This window comes from Molothrus ater, chromosome 7, assembly GCF_012460135.2.
Source record: "Molothrus ater isolate BHLD 08-10-18 breed brown headed cowbird chromosome 7, BPBGC_Mater_1.1, whole genome shotgun sequence".
Classification (NCBI taxonomy): Eukaryota; Metazoa; Chordata; class Aves; order Passeriformes; family Icteridae; genus Molothrus; species Molothrus ater.
Genome location: NC_050484.2, coordinates 17887969 through 17901891, shown reverse-complemented (window position 1 = coordinate 17901891; position 13923 = coordinate 17887969). Strand labels below are relative to the sequence as shown.

The 13923-nt window shown below is 37.2% G+C and overlaps 1 protein-coding gene across 6 annotated transcripts in view; it reads right to left on the bottom strand.

Moving 5' to 3' along the window:
* The window catches only part of LOC118688650 (neurabin-1-like), a 60885-nt gene that overhangs the window by 2426 nt on the left and 44536 nt on the right, over positions 1-13923 (bottom strand). For 4 of the 6 annotated variants that reach the window (XM_036386349.2, XM_036386348.2, XM_036386347.2 and 1 more), the window contains exons 14-18: positions 11986-12070; positions 11343-11414; positions 10655-10850; positions 6277-6393; positions 456-644 (exon numbers count right to left, since the gene is read on the bottom strand). In XM_036386349.2, coding sequence (XP_036242242.1) covers positions 456-644; positions 6277-6393; positions 10655-10850; positions 11343-11414; positions 11986-12070 — 659 coding nt within the window. Of the gene's footprint in view, positions 1-455; positions 645-6276; positions 6394-10654; positions 10851-11342; positions 11415-11985; positions 12071-13923 lie in introns of those variants that run through there. The other 2 variants (XR_008508485.1, XM_054515355.1) reach the window with 2 other exon arrangements.

Here is a 13923-nt window from a genome sequence, read left to right as displayed (position 1 = left end):
CCAGCAGGAGTAAAAACTTGAAACATTTAAAATGTCACCAGATAGGATTTCAGCCTTCCCATTTGAAGAGCAAATGTTGAAGAAACAGATTTCTAAAACTGGATCCTGCAATTCTATTTCAATTGGACAGAACTTGTTTTGCTATGACCTTAGTTGAGATTGGTGACAGATGTATCAAGACTCCTTGGACAAATATGCTTCCTTTCATTTCCAAGGAAGTAAAATTTGTTATTTTTCTGGCTATAAACAGCCTTTAATTCTACAATCAATTACTACACCTAACTATACACTCTCCAAATATTTAAAAAGCAACTCAAAATAAAATAACAAGAGCGAGTAACTCTATCCCTTAAAAAGCCACAGAACCAGGAAATTTGACTTTGTAAGTTAAAAATATGTCTAAATAAGCAGTGAAACCAATACAGTTACAAATCAGTCCTGGGATGTACACATACCTTCAGCTTCTCACTGTCGAGCTGCATCAACTGCTGTCCATCTACATTCATAGCTGTGAACTCTGTGATATACTGCTCCATGTTCATTCCCATTAACCAGTGGCATACTTGCTGGGTGGTCCATTCAGAAATAGGTCTACTGTGCCATTGATTTTGTTTTCCTGTTGTTGTAAATTCATCATCCAATGCCTAACCAATTGAGAAAAGTCACCATAAGCAATATTTTACTTGACTGTATGTTGAATTCCAGTTGTCAGGTGAGTTTGGTTAACAAAGTGCATTTTTACACATGCTCTACTCCAAAAGTAAAGTTCTTGAGATCAGTTTGCCTAATTTACTATAAACAAGACACTTCAACATACAACACAAAGTCAGAAACAGAACATAAATGGTAAATTGGACCTATCCAAACAATGAACACACTTCCTCAGTTAGTTGGTTAAGGTAGCTCTATCTTAATGTTAGATGCTACCTTACACTGCATAAAGAATTATCACACACTTCAACTCTATTATTATTGTTAACTGATGGAAATCCAGAATAAAAACAATTCTAGTAGCCAGTAAATCTGGTGAGTGTTCTAGGTACAGTTTTATTACATTTTGTACATTTGTCAAGAGAAGACTGTCTGTTCTTTGAACTAATGCTATTAGGTTGATATTTTATAAGGACTGCCCAAATAGAAGATGACCATTTCAGAAACATAGCAGCTTGTAGACTTCCACTGAAAATACACTTTGCCAGCTCACAGAGCTTTTGAGGCACCCTTCTTCAATTTCATTTTGCTTCCAAGGGGAAAAGGTACTGCTGTTTGTCCTGAAACACTGTTACTTCATCACAAAAGAAAAGCTACACAACAGAGCTCAGTGTCTGCAGAGAAGAAAATCCAGTGTGGTACTTGAATCACTAACATCAGTTAACTGAAGTTTTATTAACTATCCAGAATCATCTCTCACCAGCTCATGACTGAGTATAGGCTACATTAGACTTGCAGACTTCTAATCCAAGATATTTGCAAACAGCAGAAAATATGCTCCCCTTTTCCAGCAAGTCTTACATGCATTTGTAAATAGAAAACATGGAAAAAAGGAGTTTTCTAGTCACAGATTTGAGAGATGATCATGTTAAATCGCAGGTGAACAACTACAGCTGCCAGCGAAAGGGATCTCACAAAATCCAGCTTATTTGATGGAATATTTGGGAGAGTTTATTGATGTAACAAAATTATTGTGGCGATTACAAGTCAAAGACAGTGACATGTAGGCTTGTCACATGATCTGATCATACAACACAATGGATCTGAGCACGCAGGATGGAAGACACAAATGAGGGGAAACAGAATTTTCGAATTTCCAATGTAGCGAAGGACTACACATTCAAAATGGTTTTGCTTTCCCTGGTCTGTGAAACAAGGGACAGTGGCTACATTAAGAGGCAATCCATAAAAATAGGAATGAGTTTGTAGAGCTGAACAGTTTCTGCTGAGTCTGAAAATCCACAGTACAAGCATTTCAATGGATTTTCACTTCCAAATAGCCTGAGTTTGATCACAAAGACTCAATGGCCACTAGCAGCTGGAATGTAGCAGGACCACTGTAGGAGCACATCTGATTTGATTTCTGAGATAAATCAAAGTAAGGCAAGTGGGAACAATCAGAATATTTATTTCAAGAATGAACTCCTTATCCAAATCAAAATGCTTATGTAGATACAATGAACGCATCTGCCTTACTGATGTGCGAAAGGAGAATAGCAATTTGCATAAAATAACAGCGAAGGGCTCTAGAAGAGGATTGGCTTGAAGTGCTCTATACAGCATCTGTATCAAGACAACTGAGTCTTCTATCCAAGCTATCAAGCTTGAGATGCTTCATACAAAGAAGATTACCTGGATAAATAAGCAGGGGAATTTAAAAATGCACATTTATTTAAAATAATTTTACCTAAGAGTACTTCCCCAACCTGATATTGCAATAAAAAAAAATATATTGGCAACTTTGTCCCATACTAACAAGTGTTCATGAATAGTACATAAAAAAGGGGAAACACTTTGTATTTTAGGCTGGACCTGTATTTCAGGTGTGGTCTATCAGCCACCTTGAGTGCTGTATCCAGTTCTGGGCCTCTCTGTTCAGAAAGGACATTGAGGTGCTGGAACAGGCTCAGAGAAGGGCACTGAAGAAATATTAAAATATATTGCTGTCACATACATATTTTTAATGTATCTATGTACTTTTATAATTTGAGATAGGGGTGTGTATGTATCTATAGATCTCCTTTATATGAAAAAATGTGTGTTTTGTTCCAGTTAGAACTCACTCTAGATTTGTTGAATCTGTGCAAGCCATGCAAGAACTTCACTTCTGTAATTTCAGAGTGAAAGTACCTGAAGATGCATTCTTGTCAAAAAAGAAAGACTCAGATTCTTTCATTTTGTCAGAGAATTGGTGTCCCCTGACAGAATCTTGAGGACTCTCTAAACCAATTTGTCCAAGCAGCACAGATTAGAGCATCTAACAGACTGCACTATGGAGGATTCTACAGGCTTAGCTATGAATTGTAGCTTCAGCATCATCAATTGCTAACAAACTCCTTTTACTTCATATTTGTAAAGACAGAACCCTAAAACCAGAAGTTGTAGCAACATCTGAATCTGTGTTAAAACACAGACATCATCATCATCTCCTCACAGATATTTAATACTATGAAGTTTGAATTTTTCACTACTACACAAGGGAAAGCACCTGTGACTATTTTTCAAAATATCAGGAAAGTGAAAACTGTAGAAGGATAAGATGAAGAAGACCAATTTTTGAGTAAGGATTATTGGTCATTAAATAATACCTCTGCATCATTTTTTTCCTCAAATGTCCATTCAGAGGCAGAAGGAACATGCCAAGTTGTGTTTGTACAGCGAAGTTAAGAGTCCCCAAAACAGCCACTACACACACAAGAAAGAGATCAGCTGCAAATTCAGAAAGCAGATCTAAAACTACTTCTAAGGTATGGAAGAGTGAGAAAGCCATGTGCTCCTGCATAAAAATGCATGTGACTCAGAAAGCAAATAAAGGCTCTGGAGATAAAAACATAAAGCCCAAGAAAACACCACTGCCACCACACCATTTAGCATATTAGGAACATTAGAAGGATTACCAAGCTAGCTTGCTAACCATCTGTGAGTGAAGTGCCTCTGCTGTAACTAGCTGGCTACTGACAACTGGACTCTCAGCAGGCAGTCACATGCCCAAACTGCCTGTGAGCACCTGCACAGCAGAGGCAGACCCCCTCAGTGCTGCCCCTAGGTAGGTGTCTAAGAGCTGTTCCTATCTCCAGTTTCCCAAAACCTCCAGGATTTATAAGGCAGTGTTCAACAGCCCACTCCTCTGAAAGCTGGAGTTACACTGGCTAGCACAACTCATCCTGCATACTCATGAACCCATCAGGCAGAAATTAGTAAGAGCTTAAGTTAAGGATCCTGTTCAGTATCTTTACTGGTGATTTGAATGAAGGGATTGAGTGTACCCTCACTAAATTTGTGGACAACACCAAGTTTAGTCAGAGTGTCGATCTGTTGGAGGGTAGGAAAACCCTGCGGAGGGACCTGGACAGGCTGGATGGATGGGCCAGACCAAGAGCCTGAGGTTCTACGTGACCAACTGCTGGGTCCTACAAATTGGCCACAGCAGCCCCATGCAGTGCTACAGACTGGGGGCAGAGTGGCTGGAAAGTGGCCCCGTGGGAAAGGGCTTGGGGTGCTGGTAGACAGCAGCTGAACATGAGCCAGTGCGTGCCCAGGTGGCCAAGAAAGCCAGGGGCAATCCTGGCCTGTATCAGGAATAGTGTGGCCAAAAGGGCCAAGGGCAATGACTGTCCTGTACTCAGCACTGGTGAGGTCACACCTTGGGTGCTGTGTCCAGTCCTGGGCCTCTCTGTTCAGAAAGGACATTGAGGTGCTGGAACAGGTCCAGAGAAGGGCACTGAAGCTGGTGAAGGTTGTGGAGCACAAATCCCACGAGGAGCAGCTGAGGGAGCTGGGGGTGTTTAGCCTGGAGGATCCTCAAGAGGACCTTATCACTCTCTACAACTCGCTAGAAGGAGGGTGTAGCCAGGTGGGGGGGCCGCCTCTTCTCCCAGACACCCAGTGACAAGAGGACATAGTCTTCAGCTAGCCAGGTAAGATTCAGGTTGAACATCAGGAAGACTTTCTTCACAGCAAAGGTGATTCAACATTGGAATGGACTCCCAGGGAGGTGGCGGAGTCACTGTCCCTGGAGATGTTTAAGGAAAGACTGAACACGGCACTCAGTGCCATGGTCTACTTGACAAGGTGGTGTTCAAGTCCAGTCATAGGCTGGACTTGATCTTGCAGGTCTTTTCTAACCCCTTCAATTCTGTGATTTGAAATGGCCTAAATTGCTGTAAGATTGATTACTTTTCCCAGATCTAGACTACAAACTTTAAAAAACACAAAGAACAGAACTATGTATTTTTGTTCACACATACTGCTTTCCAAATGAGGAAACAGTTCAGAGTTTGTTCCTTGTTTTCCTCAGAGTAGGCCCTTGATACTCAATGGAATTACTGAAAAGATACAAACAGCTTTCACTGGTCATGCAAAACCAGGACAATAAGCGACATATGAACTAGACAGAACACTGGAACTCATCTATAATAAAAAGAGGCTTAAATCATCACTTTACACATGGACAATTAGTCAAACTGCTTTCATTTTAGTTTTAGAATCCAAAATTTACTGAAATTTTGTAATACTGATCAAAGAACAATATTCAGGAAGACATCTTTAATAAAGCCTTATAATTTGTACTCCTTGAAAGTTTGAGAAACACATTCTATTCACAAAGCATTCCATTCAAAAAACTGCAGGGAGTACTTGCAAAGATAGATTATTAACTGGAGTTCCTCTGGTTTTCATTAGATCTAAGACTATTAGTCTCAAAAAAAAGACCAAACCTGCAAAAACTTAATCCACTACTACAACCTGCAAACTAGTTATATGATTTTTGACACCTCAGATTTTTATGTCAGTGAATTTATAACATTGTTTGTAAGACTGTGGTGACTTTCTACATATTACTGGGAATATGGTAAGATTTTCACCAATGACTGACTTAAGACAGCTAATAAAAATCCCATTACATTAATGAACCACCAGTCTGGCAAGCCCTCTAATTCATTTTACATAAGATAACGATATTCTGTTTTTAATGAGTTTTCCTAAACGAAAGGATTTAATTTATTAAGATGTCCATCAGTCAAACACCAAGAGACAGCATCTCAGAATGCTACCAAAGTGGGGACTTTGGGTTTCAGCTGTAGCCGAAAGAATTAGTTCTCTAGGGGAATGAACACACTTTCAGGTGTCTAATTTCTACCTATCTATCAGAACCACCATGTTTTTTGACTTTTTTTTGGTTTTGTTTTTATTGATAGGAAATTTTATCATAAAACAGACCTGCACAAGATGTGAAGGCGAGGTCAAAAATGTTGCAGTTTTCATTCACCCAGGAAGTTACTTTAAATCAGTGGAACAGAACAGCGTTATACTTAAAACTAAAAGCTTCTATTTGATCAGTGAGTTCATTCCAATTTTTATGATATAATTAGGCTCAGAGCACACAGGCTGATCTGTCTTTCACTAGTGCATGTCCTTAGTTCATTTAACAACTTCTTTATAGTGCTCTTCAACATTCAAATATGGAACAGCCATCTAGTTTCACATTACACACATCTGTTTCTATGAAACATGCTGTAGTGTGAACAACAACATCAACAACACACATATACACACTTTGAAACTCACCTCATTTGAAGAGAAGGTTAAAGTGTGTGAACGACCTGACAGATTTGGTTCTGTCACTAACCCTGAAAGTTCACAACTTGGCTTGCTATGGTATGTATCATCTATGACAATTCTACTCTGCAAACAAGTGGAAATAATGTTTTATTAACTCACTTCTTGGAAAAGCAGGTCATTAGGTGACATTCTAGTAATTCTGATTTTTGGTTAAAAAAAATAGTATGACTCAGTTACCATTAGAACACATATGAAATGTACTAACTGTATCAAGCATCTGACTTGTATTTTGTTAAACTTCTGAATTCAGAAATGCAGTAACAAACTTAAAGCAATATCCCCAATAATAGCAACTTGTGCAGAGAATCAGTCATAACCTGAAATGGTGTTAGAATACACAAGGAAGTGCATCAGTTACTTTTTCAGCAGGCATACCACACTGTGGGAGAACCAATTTAAAATGCATTTGTTGGACTTGTTCATGATGAACTTTCATTAAACTGAAACCTCCACAAAGACTATGAATGTGTTTCAGAAGGTAGCGTTCTGTTGATTCCCTCCATTTCCAACTCAGATTGTGACCTTGAGAATATTTTGCATTACTGAGTGAAAAATAATTCTGCCAAAACCATACATTTTTAGAAAGGCAAAAGTAGGAGGCATGTCTCAGCACTACTCTTTGCTGCCTACAAACAGTAAGTAGTTATTTACCAGTATTTTCTCTAATGTTCTCTATGTCTCTAATCAACCAATTACACTTTGTAACGATGCCATACCACATCCCTATGTGCATAAATAACCTCAGATCCTAAATAAGGCTGATCTTAAGGATATTTTTCTTCAGTTAGCTATGCTTGTAAAAGTGAACTATATTTTTGTAGTTACCTTCATTTATCACTTCTGTATTTGTGTTCTGATTTCAATTTCACCTGAACTCTGTTTTCCAGATTATTCTATTTTTGTTTTGTAAGTGCACTCCCTTATACTCTAAATTATTGATACACATTTTCAGCCTGTAAAACACCACAGCAAAGCTCAAGAAAAAAGCCATCACCACCACAACACAACAAACATAAACCCCCACAACTTGAGTTTTTCCTGCTATCTCTGTGTAGTACTTTTCTTGACTGAAAAATGGTGTTCTGTTTACCATGTAGATTATTTTATTAATTACATTAAATTTTAGGTCTTCTTCAGTCTTTCAGATGTAAAAATTATTACCAGAAACAACTGAATACTTTTTCCATCAACTTATTCTCAAATTAACTTCTACCCAAACTGAAAATCTATTTAAGAGCTTTTCTTTTAGCTGCCCTCAGTTCACTCTTCCTACTTTTACAGAGAAAATCAAGAACAACTCAGACAAACAAAACTAAAAGATACAATAATAAAAACATAGCCAAAAGTAAAGCATCTGAGCACCAGTTGTAATATTTTCTCTCCCTCTGCTCCTAATCAGTTAATAGGAGTAATTGCCTTTTAAGCATTTAGAGCCAGTTGCAAAGGGTTTTGACTCTTGAATAGCACAGAATCTGGACAGAAGAGGTTTTATAGTTATGCTTCCTATCATTTAAGGTACTAGGATGTAGTTTATACCACACTGTTCTTCCTTGCTCTGAAAATGAAAGACTGCATACACACTTACAGAAGCTAAGTAGTATTCTGGAAAAACAATGGGTATAAACACTATGTGTGTGTATTGTATCAGAGAATTTCACCAAGGGACTAATTTAAGAACTGTCTGCGAGCACACTGGATTTTAGTTCCTGTGTTTTTGTTTTCACAAGGATCAAGAAGCTGACTCACTACTTTGTCACACTGTAAGTTTAAAACTAACTTCAGAACCATTTTAAGAAAGCAAAAACATTTCAAGTATAGTAAGTTTCAGAGGCAAATTTTGCAAAACCAGAAACCAGGTAATAAGGAATGTGATTATATTCCTTGCATCATCAATGCGAAAACACAACTACAAAAATTATACACAATGCAAAAGACTTGGTTTCACAGAGATTTTTTAAATGACCAAGTTCTTATTTTAGGCTTTCTACTTTTACCTCCTGTTTAAGAAATGCTGTCATATGATCACATGGGATACTACAAACATAAAAGGAGTAAATGCTATTGCTATATTTATGATATATTTCTTTATAAATTTTGAGTTAATATCAACAAAAAGGAGTATTCTTTCCTTGAATTCTGGAAAGGTGATTTTGTCCTTTGCTTTTATATTGTTTTAGTAACAAGACTCACTTCTGAGTGGTCAAGCAGTTAGTTTTAATGTCTTTTCACAGCAAAAAAAGCCAAAGCCTTGTAACTGTACATATGTAATTATCAACCCTAAGTTCAGATCTAAAACAATTAGTCATAATTTGAAGCAGCAACCACTGTCACATCACCATGTTCACAAAAGACCCCAAACATTGCAAAGGGAAACCAGCCTGACTTTGGAGAGGAAAAGTATGATTTTATGATTAATGAATGTATGAGAATCTGTTCTATCATTTTACAAAGCAAGAATATAGCTGGAGACTTGCATAATCTTCCAGCTGCTGGTTTGCACCTGGAACTAAGGAAGAGAGCAGCAAACAACAATTACATACTGGAGCATGAGAAGGAAACAAAAAACACCAAACCAGTAGGCAAGAAACCAGCTGGAAGGTTGATGCAGTAATCATCTTGGGAAGTATAGTCCAGTAAGAACAAAAGAAGAAAAAACTATTACTTCAGAACAATGTGGAAAGGAAGAGAGCACTCAATCTGGTAATATCTGTAAATTTTGATTGCCAAAGGTAGGTATATATGGTAGGTATACGAAAACTTTAGGAGCTGCTTAAGCACATTATGGGTGCTTATAGTAGAAATGCAGCAGTGGGACTTTTACTATGCTTACAAAACTTATTCAAATCAGATAGAAAGGAGCAATGAAGAGGGGACCAATGTGTTCCTCTGAATCAATGACAAACCCACTAATTCCTTATCTATACAGGAAACAACTCTTCACAGCTTTGCTACAGCCTATTAGGAGACCAACTACAGCCTATCAAGAGACCAGCCTATTAAGAGACCAGCCATGCATTACTATTTAATCAAAAATTGTATCCAAGAATATGCATATACCTTCCAAATTCTTGGGTTATTTACAGAAACATCTTTTGGCCACTACAGGCTCCAAGAGAAGCAACTAATGCAGGAGCTGTAAATACACAAGACTGATGCACACTGGGCAGCATTTTGTGAAGTACCGTTCTACTTCAGAGATTAAAAAATTCCTACTCTTATCAAGTTCCTGTGTTATCGTATGGTTCTAAAATCAGACCATTTACTACTATCACAGGGACTGCAGATTTACACTAGTGAAACAGTATTTTAAAAAAGGTATTACAACAGCATTTTAGTGCAATCACCATCTGGAAACATGGAAAGCAAACTTGTTATCTGCAATCTCTGCAAAATATCAGTGACTTCATGGACTAAAACGTGGCAAGTTTCTCTTCCATATATACAACTCCTTTCTTTCTAACAGCACAGAAGAAAACCAATACATGAAAGAGTATTTTAGCCATCCAAAGTGAAGAAAAAGTGTGAAACTCAAGAATAAACCACCTTACTCAAATAACTGTAATTTTCAATTGGACAAAATCGAAAGGAAACGAGAATACAGTCAGTAAAATTGCTGGGAATAGTGTTAAATTGAAAAAGGTTTTACCAAATACTCAGACAGCACACACATTACACCTTTTAGTTTCTAAAGCTGTTTCTTTCAAATAGTTTAAACTCTATGGTTATAGACTGAACTGTGTAGCCTCACTCTCAAGATCTGGTTAAAAGGCTCTAAATTATTAGATTATTAGCTACTCAGAAGCCTGGAAGAAAGTGTTCTATAGATGTGTTTCTTGGCTTTTAATACTCTATTTGTTAATGAAAAGTAGGATACTATCTTCCCCCATCTGTCTGGTACTCCAATCCTACATTCCAGTACAGTAAGAACTTGTGGCCAACTGTTTGGACAGCTGACATCTATTTATGCACAATTCCTCCATGACTAGCCTGGAAAACAGATTAGAGCTCTAAAACTATGTTTTCCTGAAATTAGCATTACTTTTAGCATTACTAACCCGTGAAAAAACACGCCCTGTGATTCTTCCTTAGATGCTACTTCAGCCTGAATAGCCCTCTACTGATGCTGCAACTGAAGGAGGGAACAGGAACACTCACATGATTCCTGCTTGTGAGAGCTGTAGTATCTCAAACTTCTCCAGCAATGTTTGTAGAGGTGATGTGGTAAAGGACTGAGTCATAAGGCTTCCACACACTAACCACTGATATTTTTACTTCATCAAAATGCAACATTTAAACATTCAAAGCACAAATTAGTCATCTTTACCTTGCTTCTGTTCTTGTCTTGACCATGCTCACAACCATCCTGCCCACTCTGAGTAACCTGCAGACCGCTACTTGAAACCTGAGGCTCTTTGTGGCTGTCTCCAAACCAAGAGAAAGGCATGCAAGTAGGAGCAGGGGAATCTGAATCTGATGCTGATAGATTGTTGCCAGAGTCATCCAAAAGTTCTCGGGAACCTCTGAGATAAGCAGATGAAATTCTGTTTAAATAACAACAGCAAAAAACCCCATCCCATCCCTCAAATACACAACCAGCCCGTTAAAAACAAGAACAAACTCAAACCACACCGCTTATTTTTACCAGTTTCACAGCAAACTGATACTTGCAATGAAAACTGATACTTGCCTTTAAATATCCATGGAAAATAATGAGTTATATAACAATACAAATTATTACAGTATTTCACACAATTAAATAATTTCAAGTAATTGCTAACTTAATTTACTCAACATTCATCTTCCTAAGGAAAATACAGTTTTAAGGTTGTCTCCTCTACTCTCTTCTGTGAGATTAGAAGCTCATCTCTGTATTATTAAATCTTCACAGAATTTTTGCCACTGTTATACAAGAATTTACTTTAAGATCAAACATTATTGACAGTTTTAAACAAGTCCTTAGGCTACAAATTTTAGGAATGCAGCATGTATGTATAAACTAACAAAAGACCTACCTGCTATCCAGAGAACCTCTTAGATTTTCTTTTTCTTGCTTCTTACCCTTGCCCCCGGATTTCCGCAATCCACTGCAGTGAAAAAACCACAAATTTCATAAAGCACTAACATTTACATTTCTTTAAATCAGCAAGTTCGTTTTCACATTGACTTCAACAGTTATGAAAAGCCACATTTATATTATTACACAAAGCATAATTCTGCATGCAATTAAAAAAGTTCTGGCACTCATATTCTATTCAAGAATCATGACAGTACCCTTTCAAAAGCCACAGATAACCAAAATAAATACAGAAAATGCCTAAAGAAGCCTAGCATATACTGGATACAACCAGGAGGAAAACCACAGTTTTACTGCTACATTACTGCTCCTAAGCAATGCATGGCAACTTGAGCAAAGTCACTAACTACATACACTATCAGTGTGTGAAATCAGCTAATTTTTATGTTATGATGCATTTATTGCAGTACCAGTCTAAGTCTTTAACGTTAGCTGGCTTCAACAAGCTTTACCCCATGTTCAAAGGTCTTATGAAGTAGCATTACTGGACTCCTCAACATTGGTTTAATTAGAGAACATAATATTCTCAAAAATAACACAGAACAACACTTATTTCCAAAGGAACACATGTAAAATCTCACCCAAAATCTGGAAATCTCCTTTTGGACTTCCCTGGTGGAATTCCTTCATTTGTTTCTGCTGTCCTGTCTTCATTTTTCCTTTCTTCTGTTTTCATAGAGAGGTGAAAAATAAAAATGTTGTTGTAAAAATACCTGCAATTTTCAGCTACTAATGATGAAGTTTTTAAGTCAGATACTAGGATCTGGGTGACAGTGTTAAAACTACCGTTCCTGCACACAGATAATAACTGAAAATACTACAGCCATATCAGCCAGTTTAAGTTATTTTCTGTGGCATCTTCCCATCATTCTGTCTGTACCAGCCACTGAAAAATGGCAATGTAACAGTTGCTGATAACTATTCAGAAGTACTCCTTTTGATAAAGAGTAATTCTATACAGTCTACAGAAAGGTAAAAATTACCACAGATTTTTGCTCTAATGAATTACAAACAAAAGTTAGTTTATGACAGGTTTAGAAAAAAGTACCTCTTTCTTTTGCAAAACGTCAACTTCAAAACATACAACCACATAACCAGTATAAGATATAGCATTTAGTATTTCTTTATTACTCTTGCAGTATTGCAGAAGCTCCTTTGGTATTATTTTTGGTTCAGTAGCTAGCCCAGGCCAGCTGCTGCAAACATGGGCTATGTACACAAGCAGCCTGCTCCAGAAGCTGTGCCTAACCCACACGATGGTCAGTACCTGGAGAGCAGACAGCCCCTGACAAGCTGAGTTCACTGGAAATGGCATACAAACTGTGGCTGCTCTGAAGAAACAGCTGCGACTTTGAAGCTCCTCCAAGGCTCTTATTTTTAAAACTGGAATAAAACCTCTTAGGACCCAATTTTTTGCCAAAGGAAGCATGTTCAATACCAACTTCTCAATTACTATGCAAAATTAAGTGACAAGAACCACTGACCTCTTCTCATTGGACTGTGGCAGATTACCGCAAGTCCTAAATGCACTTACTTTTAAATTCTCAGGCTACTAGATTTTAAAAAAATAATTGAAATACATTTTGCGTTGCAAATCATATGTTTCCTAACTTAGCTACCTGTCAAAGAGATGCAGTTCACATTTTGAGAAAGAAAGTAAATTTTAAGCTCTACCTTCAAAACAACTCCTGACATGATATACACAGACTCCTTCAAGGACCATAACAACCAAAAAGCCTGTTTAGTACACAAAACTGAGGTCAACTACCCATCACTCCATCAGCAAATAACAATTATATATTTCAGGAAGGATTATCTCAAAGATTACATACCCGACCAGTCAGGTTAGTCAAGAGCTTTCCCCTTATTTTGCATATCTAATTAGTAGTTTCTGACAAAAATTAGAACTTCAGGTAATTAGTTAAGCACTTTTTCTAAATATATAACATCCAACAAATTATAACTACAGTTAAACTGGCTTTTTTTCCTATCAGCTTGAATACAAAACCAGAAGAATTACTTTTAATACTGACATTTGTTTCCACCTCTTTTTCCCCAGAGGCAGTATTTTAAGGAAGGAGGTAATTTCTTAAACATGGCACAGTAGGTTAAAATACAGACTGATACACGAATGGATGAAAAGGTAATAGAAAGGATTAATTCAATAAAATAATAGGCAAACATTTAAACACAGTTAGAAAGTAACAATCTAGCAGAAACAGCATTTAGTGTCTTTTTGTTCACAAAGAGCAAGCTTTCAATATCAATCCTCATGTACTGCATTAATTAGCAAATCCATGGCCAATTTGCAAAAAAAAAAAGTTTACAATGCTTCTGCCATCACAAAAAAACTGGAGAAAAGAAAGCAAAATCACAGACGTATTAGGTATACGTCTTAGTAAGTGGTGTTTGTTTTAGACTAGTTTTGTTTGAGTCTTTATAGACACATACAAAATAAGGACAGTATAAAACAAATCCTGTTTCAAGGTATTGAAAGAATGGTTTTGTCTGAGCTGTAG